Source organism: Lepus europaeus, chromosome 1 (assembly GCF_033115175.1).
Source record: "Lepus europaeus isolate LE1 chromosome 1, mLepTim1.pri, whole genome shotgun sequence".
NCBI classification, from domain to species: domain Eukaryota; kingdom Metazoa; phylum Chordata; class Mammalia; order Lagomorpha; family Leporidae; genus Lepus; species Lepus europaeus.
In genome coordinates this window covers 37,922,185-37,940,791 of record NC_084827.1, presented here as the reverse complement: position 1 = coordinate 37,940,791, position 18,607 = coordinate 37,922,185, and the positions used below count along the sequence as shown (strand labels likewise).

At 35.4% G+C, this 18,607-nt stretch overlaps 1 protein-coding gene across 2 annotated transcripts in view; it reads right to left on the bottom strand.

Annotated features, from left to right (window-relative positions):
• The window catches only part of CACNA2D1 (calcium voltage-gated channel auxiliary subunit alpha2delta 1), a 521,978-nt gene that overhangs the window by 48,505 nt on the left and 454,866 nt on the right, over positions 1-18,607 (bottom strand). For both annotated transcript variants that reach the window (XM_062209404.1, XM_062209489.1), the window contains exons 13-18: positions 10,365-10,443; positions 9,425-9,474; positions 8,115-8,204; positions 3,961-4,038; positions 2,035-2,109; positions 1,701-1,775 (exon numbers count right to left, since the gene is read on the bottom strand). In XM_062209404.1, the coding sequence (XP_062065388.1) occupies positions 1,701-1,775; positions 2,035-2,109; positions 3,961-4,038; positions 8,115-8,204; positions 9,425-9,474; positions 10,365-10,443 (447 nt within the window). The remainder of the gene's footprint in view (positions 1-1,700; positions 1,776-2,034; positions 2,110-3,960; positions 4,039-8,114; positions 8,205-9,424; positions 9,475-10,364; positions 10,444-18,607) is intronic.

The window sequence follows — 18,607 nt, the reverse complement described above, 5'->3', positions numbered from 1 at the left end:
GAGCTGAGCGCGCAGTCCAGTTGAGGCTGGGGGTTTTAAGGAGATATCGGATATACAAAGACCAAATATTGGAAAATTTTAAATTTCTTTTGTGATTTAAAAAGATAAAAGATTTTTAGCTATGGCAAAGTCATAGATTGATCACCTAATGGTAAACAACTCTACTAAGGAGAATTTAACATGACATGTAGTTAAAGGCCCATGAGAGTCAGCAATGATGTAAAACAGTGCCTATGTAATACTTATATAAAAACAATGTATTTATGGGACAGGTGTTGGCCTAGAGGTTAAGATAGTGGCATCCCATATTGGAGTGTCTGGGTTCCACAACACCCTCTGGTTCCTCAGCCCAGCTACCTGCTAATGCAGACCCGGGGAGACATGGGTGACAGCTCAAGTAACTGGGTTCCTGCCACCCACATGGGAGACCTGGATCAAGTTCCCAGTTCTGGCCTTCTGCCTGGCCCTGTTCTAGTCATTGTGGGAATCTGGGGGTAAAATGGGATGAGAACTCTTTTCCTTTGTTTACTTCTCTCTCTCTTTTTTTTGTCAGTTTCTCTGTCTCTCAAACAAATCAGAAAAATATAGTCACATTATATTAAACATAATAAACACTGGTTAGTAGTTATATTTGCTTAGCTGCTATATTTATATCATGATGGATTTTATATGTAAATAAGTTCCAAAGAGAGAAGAATTCAATAGAAAATTAATCACAACATGTAACATTATTTATTATATTAAAACAAAATGCAATTAATTTAATGTTTTTGCATTCAGTATCAATGGTTCTTAATTATTGATTTGGACACTATTTAAATGACACGATTTTATGTATGCGTGTATGTGCACTCATTTGCGCTTTCTAACACACGGCCTATTTTCTATTTCCATGTCTGGGAAGGAAATAGCATGCATTAGTCTCATGGTTTAAAGTATCTTCAGTATTATCTTCAATGTGAAACTGTAACTTAAAAGATGTTCATAAAACTGCATTTATGATATACTATTTTGTCTAATTTTACTTCCAAATACGTTTTGCCATCAATACCCTGTGAAGAATTAATGAACAGTGAAATGATATGAATGAGGTAAGTTACGAAAATATTTTATATCACAAAATAGGCATTTGAAATAAAATAAAATGGTTCCTCTATGGAATTTTACTCCTTCCAGAGAAAATCATTGGTAATAAATACTTCCTATTTGTGACGCTCATCACATGTGTTTTGCTTATTGAATTTCCTGTATTACTTTACAAGGCGGCTAGAGGTATAAAGACAAACCCTTTGGAGATGGAAAGCAGAGAGAAGAGCAATGGAAACTGGCTTGTACTTAGAGGAGCATTGCTGATGTTTGTCAGGTTCACACCCACGTCTGGAGCAAGGTCTTTCACTACCATACAGCCTTAATCAGTCACCAGGGGGATGTAGGAAACTGATGGTCAGTGGGTAATAATCACTGTCTTTAGGTAGCAATATTAGTTCAGCTACACTGGCAAGAAAAAATGATAACTGCTTTCACACTTGCATACATTAGTGTCTATGGTCTTGTTATATCCAAGAAGAAAGTCCCATTACAGACTGTTCTTTCATGTTTAGTGTTGTCTAGTGAATTTAAAAATGACAATCCTATTAAGAATATTAATCATTAATTTTATAAAACATTATTGACTGTAAATAAATAATAGATATAAATACCTTTGGCTGAAGATTTGGATGTAATAACACATAACCATTAGGATCAATTGCAAAATAGTAGCCATTGGGGCAGAGCTGAAAAATAATCAAAAAGGTTTAGATAGAGATCAATGAGACACAATCAAAAATCTATACTTTTTTAACAATTATTAAATACACATTTTATAACACATTGAAGAATAACCTGGTATCACATTTTAAGGGTGCTCTTAACCATTTGCTTTCCTTGTTAAGATAATTTTACTTAATTTTTGAGAATTACTTAAGTGTTTATGGTTATGGTAAATTAAGTTCTAAAAGAGGAAAGTTACCAAAAGAGTAAATTGTGTCTTACTGTAAAACGTGGTGTCAGTCTTTTAATATCTTCCAAAGACACATCAACTCCCATCACTCCAAGAATCAGCTGGTTCTATAATAAGATGGCAAAGAGTTAGTGTATTTTACACTAAGAAACTACTTATTTCTACATAATCGCTCTCTCAGTACATATTCATCCTTTTCCTTTGGTAATGGTCGTTTTCCATATTACCTCAAACATAAATTCAGTATAGAGTAAGGCACATTGGGTGTCAACTTACAAAGATTCTCCGCTTTAATTGTTTTCCACTATGTTATCACCATTATTATTTAACTTAAATGAAGTGGGTGACTGAATATATTTGAGACTTCTTGTATCCTTTTCTCCTAATATTTAATTGATACTATACAGTCAGCAATTGTAGCTCAGGGTGTTTTTATGCATGTATGTGTGCACAGACTTACGATGAACTATGATTAAGAAACTATGAGAATGTCTAGCTTATAGACTGGACCAGAACACATTGGATGCTTGATGTTGATCGTACCTGTACACATGTGACTACCTCGAAAGTATGTCTGTTATCTTATTGGTAATAAGATCCTCAAAACACTTTTCCTAACTGCCAATAATAACTTCCAAATACCAAATGATGGGCATCATAGGGTTAATTCTAAATTGAGGAGATTACATGGCAAATTATTATCATAATATCCAATGGGACATGACAATGTTAACATTTAGAATCGGAAATACTGATTTCAAATAAACTTATATAAAGCATAAAATAACAAGTTGAGATGTTTACAAAGATTATAAAATTTAGTTACTGGTTATGAAAAAACTTTAAACTTTGTATAGGTGCAGATTGCGAAAGTTCTGTCAACAACCTCACTGTTTCCTGTGAACCAATCCTAATCTGAGCAAAAAACTCCCCAAGTAATGCAATCTGTTTCAAAGTCCATAGTGAGATTTGTAAACTCGTACTTGAAGTGTACTTGAAGGACATAGAGAATTACTCCTTAATGAACTGCAACACAGGTATTTAGGAATGGTAATGGACTTCCAAAGAGAAATAAATAATTAATGCTTTCTATGGCCACGTTATTAAAATGAGTTCATCTGAGATTACTAATAACTGAACAAACAACACCTAAGTGTAGTAGACTTTTCTATAAATTGGAGATGAACATTCTTTGAAGTCAGGAAGACCACATTCACCATAAAACAAGTATCTAGTATTAAAAATACAATCTTAACTTCTACATTCTCAGATTCTCCATGAATCAAGATAGGATAAAGGAATAAAGTCCTATATTTAAATCATAAATATCTGAAACATAAGAAGCAGAATAGCTGCAAGGCACATATTTTTCAGAACTTTTTAAGTAGATAGCATTTTATTGCATTGGCTACATTACTAGTGTTACAGAAGTTAAGTGTTTTTAAGAAACTTGTTATTTTTCCTATATCTTAGAAAATAAAAAAAATAGAGAACTTAATTAAAATCAGATCTTTAGGTAACAGAATGAATAAAAAAAGATTGCTTGGGAGTTGAAGTGGAATGATTTAATAAATATACCTAGGTACCCAATGCAAACATCACCATGATTTTGGTTTTTGGATTTTTCTTTGTGAACTCCATGAATATCTCAGATGCACTTTAAAAACGTGCACACAATATTATTGTCCATTCATCATGTAATTACTCCCAGGATACAACTTTGTGTTTGCATAAGGTCATAGTAGAATTAAGTTGAATCTTGGCTCTAGGGCAAGACAGTGTGACTGTACTTCCTTTTTCCCAGGTGGTTACCACATAGGCTGTTGTTGCCTTTGACTTTTGGCCTCATCAGATAGTTAAACTGTATGTGCTTTCTTATAGAAATATCTTATCAACATTGGGCTTAAACGTCACAGCTTATCATTTATTATTGTTAATTTTATCAATTAACTTTTAACCTTTAAGTTTGTCTTATTTTCAAATTGGCCAGTTATGTTGAAGACCGGAAGAGTTCCAGTAATGACAAGTCCCAGTTCCTAAAAATAGATGCAGAGAGAAAAGGCAAATGAAAACTACAATTTGCATTAGCTTTTGATATTTAACATTCATTCTGTAGTTACTTACAAAAAGTCACAAAAACGAGTCACTTGTTTCAAATATCTATTAAAGCTTATTTTAAAAAGTCAAGCAAAAATGTCTTGGAAATAATTGAGACCTATTAAGCAGCTACTGAAGCCTGTAACATGTAAAATAATACTCTATTGGGATATTGCAAATAAAGTAAAAAACTATCTACTTACACAAATGATTAATAACTACTAAACATTTTAGGAACCATGCCTGTAGTTTTTCACAGTGATAGTTGAATGAATCTCAGGGGCCTCCACAGCAGAGCAATCTTAAAATACTCGGAATGATTTATCTACCCTTCTCTTTTGTTGCTTCATGCTTACATTTTTTATGCCAAAGACTTCAGGCTAAATCACAACTGTGTAGCTGAATAACATGGTAAACAGCAGAAACAAGAAACTGATAGTTCATTTCTGGGATATTTTAGGTAAACACTACACTATTCAAAAGAAAGAAGCAATATTTCAAATAACCCTGAAAACAAATAGAACTTTTTGACAGAGTAAAATGGTGTAGAAAAGATGAATAAAAGCATCAAATGGAAAGTTTTCTCATTTAGCAGTTTAGTATAACAAAAATAATGTCATCCTTTTAATCAATGTATAGATAATTTCATATATGAATGGACCCACAGAAAGTAGTGAAATAAAATGATCTAAGTCAAAGGTTGCTTTGTTTAAACAATTATGGACAGCTACAGCCATTTTACACACACACACACACACACCACGTATAACTAGTATTTCATGCTAAAACTAGATTTTCAACAAAATTTGCTTCTTTGAATAATTTAAAAATTACTGTTGGAAATTGGGGATTTTCAAAGATTTGAAAACATTGGTAATCTCTGTGTGAACAGTGGCCTCCAAATCCAAATCTCACAAAGACCATGGTCTCATAGAGCCAGAAACATAGGGAAAATGTCTTGGAGGGGTTATAACTTACAGTCGTGCACATGGAAGTCCAAAACCAATGGAAACTGCACTGGGGAGGAAGGACAATGACAGAGAGGCTTCTGACTGAACAAATTATCTGGGGCAAATATAACTTAGGAACAACTGACACAGTAGGGCACACTGGCTCTCTAGTCCTACACAAGAACTTCTGATAACAAAACATACTTAAGTATGTATACTAATATTCCAAATGCAAAGCTCCCCCATCAATAAAATTATATTAGAGGCTTATTACAAAAACGTAGTATCCACAAGGTAATTCAGTGAAGATTATTCTGGTGAGATCTTGACTTGAATTATAGCTTATAAGAAAAAGATTTAAAATGCTGTAGTCTAAGACAAACTATATATGGATGAAATCTTTTTCTTTGCATTACTTTTGCGTTTATCCAGAACACCATAATTTGCTTCTAAAAATAGTAATATGTATCAAAAAAAGAAGATACCAGACTACTAATGTATTAGATTTAAGACAATCATAGATAAACTCCCTCATGATCAACTTCTGTTTTCTCCCTCATTTCTTAAGAGGCACAAAATGTGTATCCTACTCCTGGGCACTTCACACATCTCCAGAGAACAAAAAGAGAAATAAAATAGGATTTCTGCCACCTTATTTAACACTTACTTTCTTCAACGCACATGATTCTCTTCTTATACAAAGAGGCTCACTTTTCTCCCAAGTAAAACAACCCTCCACAGTTTTGTCCCAGTCTTGTTTCTGCACTGATCTCTCAGTACAGAAACTGATCTGCATGAGTAACTAGGTATTGCTCAATCAATACACCCAGTACTTCTACAGCTTTTATGTTGGATTCCTTCACCTCAACATCACTACAGAAACTCCTATGTTCAACTAAATGTCATCAATTTTAATCACAGCCCACTACACCTCTCCAAACTTGGAACTTCTCTGAAATTCCAGAGCTCTTTGAATTTTCTCATTATAAATATTATATTTGGAATTGAAATATTTCTAAATCCTCCTTCTTGATAAAACTGTTGATATGACTGACTTGCAATTCAAATCTGATGGATGTAGATATTTTTAGACAAATAACTTACAAACACACAATGGGTCCGTTATTCTCAAACCAGTGCAAAAAATGCTCAGTGTGCCCAATGAAGAGCCAATTCATGTGTTCCATGGTCTTTGTTTTTATTTTTTACATTGAGTTTCACCTTGTTGTACATTTAGAACCCATGTTTCCTCCTAAGTCATTTGTGCTATCAGGACAAACCTCACCAGCAATGCAGACATGTGGGTTAATGAACTTCTGGCCATAGGAACCATAGGAAGGCATGATTAGTGACTCTTTCTATTGTACACAGTTCTGCAGTGGATTGGGAAAAAAGAAGCATTTTGGCCAAAGCTCTAGATGACCATGTGACCTTAAGTAAATAAGTGATGTCAAGAAGGAACCCTGGACAGTAATTTTAGCTAAGGCTTAAGGGAAGCAAGCTGCATATTATCTTTCCTAGCATGCAAGGCTGCTGCTAATAGTGCCTATTTTTCTTCTAACTTCCTGTATATGTTTATTTTATAAGAACCAAATGATAAGTAATTCTAAATGGATTGCATCTTGCCCCTTGAGGTTCATCATTGCGTTTAGAAAAGTAGTCACAGCATGTAATTGAACTCCAAGTAGGGGAAAGGGTATTGAATCAGCAGTGACTTTTCAGGGCTTAGTGTTTTCATTATATCCAATATATTATTTAGTAAGTAATTAGTAAAGATTACACATATTAATAATATTAAGTGTAATAATTTAAAATTTTTTATCAGGAAAGTAAGGATTACATTAAAAACCATTTCTCAACTTCAGCCTCATTGACATTTTCAGTTGGATAATTATTGCATTATTTTTAAAAACGTATTTATTTTCATTTTATTCAGAAGGGAGGGAGAGAAAGAGAGAGAGAGAGAAACAGAGATTTCTCATCTGCTAGTTCACTTATCAAATGTCTGCAACAGCTGGAGCTAGGCAGGCAGAAGTTAGGAGTCAGGAACTGAATTTGAGTCTCCCATGTGGGCGGCAGGGACTCAACTACTTGAGCCATCATCTGCTGTCCCCCAGAGTCTGCATTAGAAGGAAGATGGAATTGGAGGTGGGGCTGGAACTCAAACCTGGGTACTCTGATCTGGGATGCAGGTGTTCCACATGGCATCTTGGCCACTGCCCCTAACACCTGCCCCTGGACAATACTTTGTTGCATGCATGTGGAAGGGGGGCTGCTTTGAACACTGTAGTATGTTAAGCAGTGTCTGTGGCTTCTACCCATTAGATGCCAGTAGGAACCTTTCCCTCTCCCCAGCCATGACAATCAAAAATGTCCAAAGACATTTCCAAATGACCTGTGATGAGCAAATCACCGCTCGTGGGGGAATCACTGCTTTAAAGTATGATGGAATACTGTATTAAACCTGAGCTGTTCAAGGAGTAATTTATGTGTGTGTGTTGTTTTCACAGCAAATTTCATCACCCCAATGGTATAGTTTCATTCAAAATGTCTGGGGTTGAATCTGCAACAAGAAATTCTATATGAAGAAGTAATTGGGTTATGATGATTGCTGCGTGTCGCACTGCAGGCACTTCTGAGCGTTAGAGGGTCTGGTTATTGTGGAGGAGCTTCTACTTTAAAAGCAGAACTCTACTTCAAACAACATTTCTTCAGTATTCTTGCTCAACATCCGCAGAGATACCTTCTCGTTCACATACTTTCAGCATGATTTTTACATTCAAAAGTCAGAAAGGTACTGAAATACTCATAGATTCAATAGGCTGGATTGGAAATTGTACATAGTAAACATGGCAATTGAAAAATGGTATATTAAGCTTGTGGTTCTCTTACACATTCAAGTTTAGGTTTTTATGTGGTTTATCTAAATTCCAGCAAAGAAGCTTGTGCTAGAAGGCATTATAAAGAGGATCTGATGAAGAGAGAAAGAGAAATATCACGTACAGAGAAGTAGTCAGCTGTGCTTATGATAGTTTGGTGCAATATTCAATAACCCAGCCTCTTACCAGCGCATCCAAGTACACATTTGTCCATTGGACTTGCTTAGCTTTGTCTCCTGCTAAAACCATCGGTCTTCCCAGAACATCTAGGTATTCCTATGCATTAAAAAAAAACACTTGTGGTTGAAAACTAGGAATCCTTTGTTAAAATAGATCTCCATAGAGAAAAAAGTAATTGAGAGTTAAAAATAAATGTGGACTCAAAATTAAGACAGCAAGTATATAATCATTTAATTCTTACTTTGGGCATTCCCTATCTAGTATATCTACATACTCTAAAGCAACAATATTCTACTTACATGATTTATGTGATATATCTAACCCAGTTCCTTTTTTCTAGTAACAATAAGAACATTGTTTTTCCCAGGTACAACTGCTTATAAGTAAAATACGCTCCTTGTGAAGTGTTTCATGCTAATCTGAACTATTTAAGGTTCTGCGATTTACTCCCTGAAATGGTACAAACATGAAATAACAGAGCAGCTCCATACTTGCTTTCATATCAAAATTATTTGGAGGAAATTCAAAACTACATTAAAACATATCAGAAAATAAATGAAATACTATTCCAAATATAGAAGGCAGACTCTAATGTAGCTGCTGTTTCATTTCAACATTCAACATCTTAAGTATGCATTTCCAGAAATCCCATGTTATGTAGTCTCAATTGTGACTTAGTCCATTTGGAAGATTTCTCAGTTATTTTCAAAATTGGCCAATGATTTTAAATCATAATTTATGAGTGTTTAAAAATGATACATATTTAAGTTAAATTTTTTTGTTCTACAAAAAATTATCAGGTAGCTTGTCAACTGAGTGGAGGTTAGAACAATCATCTTTGTTGTAAACTTTAAACATGTAAACAGACCTCTAAGGAGTTATTTTTGAGTTATCAAAATTCTGATAATCTTACATGGTTTATCCATAACACTTATTGTTTAATTTTCTATTTGGGTACCTACAAGTTAAAAAAATCTCATTTAAATGATATGTATTAGAATTAAATTCAAATTGCATGAGATGAGATTGTTAGTAAATCTGATCTATTCATTTTCTATGATCTTTTTTAACATTGAAGTATAACAATACACTCATATACATAATTTTTACCTGAGTTTTGGATGTTTGAAAACCCTTGGAACTTTTATGAAATAAAAACCAATACATTAACCCTGACATTTAGCATTTTAATATAAATGTAAGGCTGTGAATCTTTTTTCCATTCTTAGTTACAAACACTATCTCCATATTGAGCATTTTTAACCTAGAAATCTTATACTATGAAAACTAATTTAAACAAGTTTTAAAAGCCATACCTGAGTATTAATTCTTATGGCGCCAATGGATGGAATTTCATAATAATAACCTGAAATACATATATGAACATATATGTAAATATTACAATAAAGAGATACACAAAACATTTTATGTCTTTGAAGGAAAAAAGTATTTTTCACTTAGTTGAGCAAATACAAAATCACCAATATTGACAACATAGTAAGAAGTTATTTGATTAATGCATGCTCACAGCAAATATGTAGACTTTATGAGAAACTGCTACATATCTTGGATGAGTAACAAAATTAATGTTATATAACAATAAGGAACCTGATACCATAAAAAATATCGTTTTAATTGGAGAAATTATTAAAGATGCAGTTGGTTATATATCTGATGATTATTGTATTTACCCCAAATATTTGCCTGAATATAGCTTTCAGAATAAATTCAGGTCTTTTTGTTGCTATTTTTTGTAGTTTATTTTCCAAATAACATTTTTTTCTGAGTGTTTTTTTTTTTCTGAGTTCAAAGGAACCATGGGCTCCCTGCACAAAATTTTAATTACCTAGGCACATTCAAGAAGACATTTTCCAAAGCAATAATTAAACCACTCAGAATATTCTTGTCACTCTTTAATATCTACGTTTTACAAAATTCAGCCACTCTGTCATTCCTGATTTTTCAGGTAAGGCTATAGTTGACAAGTATTATGAGAAGTTGTTGCATACAATCTATATTTTTATAAATGTGCAGTAACATGATCAGATATCTAAATTTTTACAGGATGTGATGCTCCCATCAAAATTTGCTGTGTGTTTCTCTACAGAACACACATTCGGAGCCTTATTCTTGCTTTAAGTCCTATAAAAGTTCTATACGACTTAGGATATTTTATACAATAATATGTAGACCTGAAAACAAGTAGCAAGTCCTTTTTCTTCTAGTGAAATGTAGTTAAGAAAACACATCTGTCACCTTTATTTTCGCAAGCCATCCACTGAATAGGTCCTCTGTCGTAATTATGTTGGCCAACTGAGAATGTGAACACCCGTACCTGAATGAATTGAAAAACAGCTATCTGTAAGGTTGAATAAAATGTACTAGATGTCAAAACAAAACAGTCAAAGTGAAGACAATTAAAAGCAAGCTTTTTGGTTGACTAATGTGACAAGAGAAATTGAGGCCAGTGGAGACTTCAGGAAGGTACCAGAGAGAAACCACATGATCTACTGTAAACACAGACTACAACTGCCAAATTAAATTAGCACATGGGTGCTCTGCACTTTATCCCCTTGCTAAAGTTTCATTAGTAGAAAATGCCATCTTTCAGGTCTAACTCAACCTTACCTGTCTCATCTCATCAAAACATATTACACACATTTGGTCCCTGCAAAAAATATTTCCCTACTCCACAGGGTATGTGATGATGAAAATGTATACAGAAAGTTGCTAGAATCAACTAAAATTAGTGACTGCTTTGCTACCCTCACACCATGAAAATATTTAGGGTATATACAAATGATTGTTTGTGTATGACTTATTCTCTGGAAAAGATGACTGGGATATATAAAAAGGTATTTTCAGCTCTTAGGGTTTTGAGAGACTCAAAATTACTGTTTCTAACATGCTTTCAAGTGTGTGAATAGTTTAAAATTCAACTGAGATCATTTTTTTTAAACTTTTATTTAATGAATATAAATTTCCAAAGTACAGCTTATGGGTTATAATGGCTTCCCCCCTCCCCATAACTTCCCCCCCACCTGCAACCCTCCCCTTACCCGCTCTCTCTCCCCTTCCATTCACATCAAGATTCATTTTCAATTCTCTTTATATACAGAAGATCAGTTTAGTATATATTAAGTAAAGATTTCAACAGTTTGCACCCACATAGCAACACAAAGTGAAAAATACTGTTGGAGTACTAGTTATAGCATTAAATCACAATGTACAGCACATTAAGGACAGAGATCCTACATAATATTTTTAAAAAATTGATTAATTTTCTATGCAATGTCCAATTTAAAACCAAGTTGTTTTTTTCATTTTCAATTATCTTTATATACCGAAGATCGATTCAGTATATACTAAGTGAAGATTTCATCAGTTTGCACCCACACAGAAACACAAAGTGTAAAAATACTGTTTCAGTACTAGTTATAGCATTACTTCACATTGGACAACACATTAAGGACAGATCCCACATGAGACATAAGTACACAGTGACTCCTGTTGTTGACTTAACAATTTGACACTCCTGTTCATGGCGTCAGTAATCTCCCTAGGCTCTAGTCATGAGTTGCCAAGGCTATGGAAGCCTTTTGAGCTCGCTGACTTCAATCTTATTCTGACAGGGTCATAGTCAAAGTGGAAGTTCTCTCCTCCCTTCAGAGAAAGGTACCTCCTTCTTTGATGGTCTCGTTCTTTCCACTGGGATCTCACTAACAGAGATCTTTCATTTAGGTCTTCTTCTTCTTTTTTTTTTTTTCTTCCCCAGAGTGTCTTGGCTTTCCATGCCTAAAATACTCTCATGGGCTCTTCAGCCAGATCTGAATGCCTTAAGGGCTGATTCTGAGGTTGGAGTGCTATTTAGGACATCTGCCATTCTATGAGTCTGCTGTGTCTCCCAGTTCCCATGTTGGATCATTCTCTCCCTTTTTGATTCTATTAGTTAGTATTCGCAGACACTCGTCTTGTTTGTGTGATCCCTTTGACTCTTAGACCTATCAGAGTGATCAATTGTGAACTGAAGTTGATCACTTGGACTAGTGAGATGGCATTGGTACATGCCACCTTGTTGGGATTGTATTGGTTCTGAGATAATTTAAAAATCACAATTATTTAAATATTTATTAAGAACCATTGAATTCAAATAATTGTTTGAGTATATAAAAGATAAATTCACTGATACCTAAAAAAAAAAAAAAAACCCAAAGGGCTATAACGTATGTTGATCTTTTACTAATTTAGTAATCATATTAAAGCAAATCTCAAGTTCAACATAGTTATCCAAAATATCAATTTTCTATGAATATGAAATCCAAGAACAAAGTTTACAGCTTTTCCCTAATTCATGCTTACTGAGTATTTGAACTGACCTTTTCCAATCATTCTTTTTTTTTTTTTTAACCTTTTACACATAATTCTGGAGCACAATCTCAAAAGAGATTACATGTGTGTTCTCTGTTCTTTAGCCAGTTTTGATCACACAAATCACATTCTAATTCCTGCCCTCAAAACATGTCCTGATTGTTGCTGTGTCACTCATTAAGTCATCCAAGTTTGCCATCTGGGTTTCCATGCTCTCAAATTCTAAGTAATAAATGACTGATTCCAAGTTAACAGGAGAGGTTGGTTCTCCCCCTTTGGCCTCCTTGATCTCTCCCTGTCTCTTTCTCTGGGAATGCTCATCCTGAGATTTCTGCTTATAGCCCTTGTCTACACTCCTGAGGAAGGGTGGTTTTTCCACTTACTACTTGTGGAACACTTTATTTAGCGGAGGGTTAAGCTTGTGATTATAAAGTAAATTGAAAGTATGTCATTGCAAAAACTAAAAGAAAAATAAGGAAGGAAGGAGCATCGAGGGTGGGAGTGAGGGGAGCGTGGGAAGTATCAGTATGTTCTTAAAACTGTATATATGAAAAACATGGAATTTTTTCCCTTAATATCAATAAAAAAAGTGGAAAGAAAAACAATGCAATTTCTTCATTTAACTTTTCAATTGAGTCAACTTGGGTAGCAGTCTGAATATTTTGATGTAGTGTTGTTGTGCTTACATAATTGACCTTACTCTGAAATGGATATATTTTTATAAGCGGATTGGCCACCCTAACTAATAATTCAATTTAACTGTCATACCTTACACAATCATCTCATGAACTCAGGGCAAGGAAAAAAAAATCTGGTGGATCTTTCATGACGAACATTAGAATACAGGCCTCATTTTTCACATGAAAGCACAGCTCTGTGTAATGGTTCCTGGTATCACAGCAGTGTTCTATTAAAATATTTTCCATGAAATACTTTTCAGTAAAAACATAAATGAAGAAGACTAAATGAGTTATTAGACCTACATCTGTGGGAGGCTAGCGTTTTTAACAACACAGCAGCTGCACTTTAGAATCCAACCACGTGACTATTTTGACTGATAGTCCAAATACACACTTTAATTTAGCAAAAAAGAAAAACAGTAAGGAAAGCTTGTTTCTGTATCTTTTACTACAAAAGTTTCACTACCATGTGTTTGCTAGCTCTGGGAGATTGTCAAAGTCAAGCTATTTAGGATGAGGGTTGAGTTTTCAAGTGTACATTCTGTCACAGTTAATTATAATGCTTAAAAATATGCTAATCTTTTATTTCTTGCTTCTTTTTGTTCTTTTCTCACATATGTTCTTGGTGATTTAACACAAGCTGCGTTATTTGACTGAATCATTCCTGTATTATAAATGTATATTTGACACCTCTTTTCTCAATTTTAATTGGCCTGACTGTAGCCATTTTAAAGGCATGATTTTTCTGAAATTTTTTCTTAGGGATTAACGAAATCTCAAGAAGTACAAATGCAACCTACTTTCATAAATTGGGCCACTGTCTTATGTCTTACTATTATAGTCTTTAAATACACTTTAGTTAATCATATAAGAAAAATTTTAACTTGATTTAATAAACATCTGCATTACACATTTTATAGTATAGGTATATAATGAATAGGTGAAATTTGAAAATCTTACTGTACACTAACTTTCTACTTGGAACTGCAGGCATTGTCATCCCTCCTGTTCCACACTGTGTTACTGCCACCCTGTGGAACAGTCAATGAACTAACTCTAAAATTCCAGATGCCAACGTCCAGAGATGCTGATCCCCCTGTTCTGATGTTTTCCACTTCTGTAAATGTACAGTTCTTAGTTTTGAAAAACATGGAAAAATAAAGTGATTCCTTGAAATGCATCCAATTTAAAACATAAGTTACATTAAATTCTCATAAATATGTATTTGAAGTATTCATTTCTTACCAGTGTGTTTGTAGGATCTTATGTAAAATTAAAACAATTTAAACTATATAAGACAGCTCCAGCGTCAGGTGTTGTGGTGCAGCAGGTTAAAACATCATTTGAGATGCCTACATTCCATATCAAAGTACTTGGTTCACTGGGGTTGGCGCTGTGGCGCAGCAGGTTAAAGCCCTGGCCTGAAGCGCCGGCACCCCATATGGACGCCAGTTCTAGCCCCAGCTGCTCCTCTTCTGATCCAGCACTCTGCTATGGCCTGAGATAGCAGTAGAAGATGGCCCAAGTCCTTGGGCCCCTGCACCCACGCGGAAGACCTGGAAGAGGCTCCTGGCTCCTGATCAATTCATCTCTGGCCGTTGCGGCCATCTGGGGAGTGAACCAACAGATGGAGGACCTCTCTGTTTCTACCTCTCTCTGTAACTCTTTCAAATAAATAAATTATTTTTTTTTAAAAAAGTACTTGGTCCACACCTCTACATCTGATCCAGCTGCCTGCTAAAGCACACACTGGGAGGCAGTGGATGATGGCTCCAAGTACTTGAGTCTCTGCCACCCATGGAGGAGATCTGGATGGATTGCAATCTCCTGGCTTGCTTCGTCCAGCCCTGGCTCTGTGGGTATTTGGGGAGTGAACGAGCTGATGGAAGATCTTTTCCCTCTCTCTCTGCCACTCTGTCATTCAAATAAATATTTTATAAAAAAAATAGCTGCAGATATTTAATATGTAATCAGACAAGCTAAATATTTCATCTAAAGTCTTAATTAAGCAAATTCCTCAGATCAGGCCAAGACTACATACAGGCAAAGTTAACTTCTGTGGGGGGAACTCTCCTCCACTTGTGTGGCATAGTGTATTTATAATCACACCATAGATTCATGGAACAGAGACACACTGGAAATTTTCTGTTCTAGTTCCTAGAAAGCTAGCTACATGTTTCTCAGTTAAGGTGTGTGACTTTCCGGTGGGCTCTGCTGTGAAAATGTTTGCTTCTATGAGGTTTGCAGTATAGGAACGCACGAGGTACACACTCAAAATCAGCTTTGACACATGTTTTTCAGAATGCTGGAGTGCAGGTCTTCGACAGAAAGAACATGGGTGGCTGGCGCTGAAGAAACACTGGATTAGGTTAAAACAGTTCCAAGACTGTCCAACGTGGCATCTATTGTAGTGACTTACACACAATCGAAATATATGCTTGCTTATTAAATGACAGAAGTGAAGTCTCGTGAGTGGTCTCTACTCCATGCCTGAGGGATCGCAGTAAGACAAGATTTGGGGTCATCCAGCACATGGGTCAGTTCCTTGTAACGTGGGAAGAACAGAGCCAAAACTGGCCCAGCAGCTCTCTTATTTTGTAATTTGGGCTATTTCATTCTATTTATATGGCATGGTAAACTTGTATCCTTTTAATATTATGTAGACATAATAACTGTTCCTGAGCAAAATTTTTAGGTAGCATAAAATATACTTAATAGACTTATACCATTTATGTACTGTGTTACACTAAGAGAAATAAAAGAATTCTTGTTATTCTTGAGGCATGCTTAGTTCTATAAGCATAAATGCAGTAGTAATCTGAAGAGCATATTCAATAAGATTAAATCTGTAAGTTAAAAATTGGTCTTTATTATTCATTGTAAACTTACATAGCTTTAACTTCATTTGTTTCAAAAACTAATTTTTCCCTGAGCAGAGTTTTATAATTCCAATAACTTTGCTTGATACAACATGCCTAACCTACTTGATTCAAGAAACTGCTTAATTATCAGCAAATTTGGTTACTTAAAATGTCATTACTGATTTGTTGCCTATAATAGAACACAGATTTAAAACTTAAATCCCACATTTCTGACTTTTGCTAATCTGTTTTCTATTTTGTTTTGTTTGTTGAAAATTCAAATACTTGTCTTCAATTAAGAATCTTCTAAAGACACAAGGTCAACCTATTTTAAAAAGCCATAAGAACTTCTGGTTTCCCAGCAGAATCTGGTTACTGGAAACTGTCACCTCAACACTTATCAGTTACCCAGAGTTCAAGTTTAATTTATAATAGGCAAATCTCCAAAGTATAATGGAAATGAGTCTATGAAGAAAGGAAGCCAATAAAATAAAAATAAAAACTTCAGCTATCGAAACATGTCAGAAAAATTATGTCAGAGATGGGTTTTATTAATCTACTCTGTGTACTAAAATTTTTGGCATCGTGCCTATGAAAATACTAGATTGGGCTGAATATTTTAGGGTAAAAATCTACAGTGGTTACCAGAATTCACAAATATACCCGAATCTGGAGCACGTGAGTAGACCTCACTTTTAGTTTACAATATTATGCAATACAAACAAAAGTCTGCAAATCCAGCTTTCATGGTTATTCTATATAAAGTCCAAGAGTCTGAAAGCTAGTTGCAACTGGCAAAATTTTGAAAAATCCACCGTGGGCTGTTCAGGCTCTGAGGAGCAAAAGCTTTTGGTGAAAACTCTAGCCAGAGGACTTGAAGGAAGGTTCCTGGAAGGCAAATGATAATTAAGATAGCCACCAGGAGGAAGAAAGGGACAACCAGTGAGGGGCATTCCATGTAGGGTTATTGAAATTCCTGTTTCTGCCACCTGGTAGTTGTAAGAGTTTCAATGAATTGTTGTTTTCCAGTTTAGGATTTCTAATTTCCAAACTGGGGGTTGATGGTTATAATAATTTTTATTATTACTTCAGATATAAATGAACTAATGAATGTAAAGCACTTTTATATGGGAAATTATCAGTTCAACAAATATTAGCCATGGTAGAAAAGATGACAATTATAATTAATACCACCATTTCATGAGTTAGTATTTTCCACTGGTGGTCCACTATCAGCCTTTCTTGGCGCACAAAGAATTGAAAATAACTCCAAATAAAGCCATTCTAGAGGAGCAAATTGAGCTCACTTTATGATCTTCAGCTAAAAGCTGTAATGAAAAAAGGTTTAATATTATCATAATGAAGTAGGCAGGCATTTAGGTTACAATTGATTAGGTTTGTGAGCCGGAAGACCACGCCTTCACCACGCCCCTGTGTGAGCTCATCACCCTACCTGGCCTCACCTGGGTGCCCAGCAGCCAATTAGGTTAACTAACCACTCCCCTTTGGAAGTGGGTTGAAAGACACGGTGTGTCTGGCCCTTCTCTTCTTCCCTGGCCTCTTGCCAGGAGGGGGCTTGCTGTAGCCCTGCGCCTCCTGGCCTAGATGCTCCTCCACGTGCCTGGTTCCTGGTGCTCGGTATGAACCCAGGTTTACCTATCTTAATAAAGCTCTCACTCTTCTATGCATCTTTCTCACTAAATAAAGGCTTAAAATGTACCATGCTGCCTCGTTTATCTGTGCCGGTATTTAGAATTCTTCTCTAAATATTAGGCAAAAATCCTCTTGGGCTTATTAACATTGGGGATTTATTAATAAGCATATGGTGAAATCATATGACACCCCAAATTCCGGTAGCACATGTGGCACCCCAGATAGCACTTCTGGGGAATTTTAAGGGGCCACATTTTTGTGTAAATTTTAGAGGGTCATGTCCGATTTCAATAATGCCAATGGGTTCTTAAAGAATACGTGAAATTTTGCAGGGTCTGACTGAGGCAGGAATGTCATCAATTATTTGTTGCCTTTGTTCACAAAACAGCTGTTTAAAAGGGAAAACAAAAAGCAATAGTCACAGAAGTTGGGGAGCATGATCTTAAGTGAGGAAGCTGATGTTATTCCCCTTCCATGTCTTAGGTCTGGGTGGAAAGCACGAGATGACAGTGGTGTTTGTAATTTAGTAGTGATGCTTATGAAGCGCCTCACATTATCAGATTACAGGGGAGTGGTTTCACTTTCCGTTTCCTTCTGTCCACATAGTAGCACAGTAGTCCCTCCCCTCAGGGCTTCACTTTCTGTGGTTGCACTTATCTGTGATCAACGATCACAGAGAACTACTAATATTTTTTAAGATTTTATTTATTTATTTGAGAGGTAGAGTTACAGACAGAGAGAGGGAGAGACAGAGAAAGGTAAAGGTCTTCATCTGCTGGATCATTTTCCAAATGGCTGCAAAGGCAGGAGCTGGGCCAATCTGAAGCCAGAAGCCAGGAGCTTCTCCAAGGTCTCCCACACAGGTGCAGGGGCCCCAGCACTTGGGCCATCTTCCACTGCTTTCCCAGGTGCATTAGCAGGGGGCTGGATCAGAAAA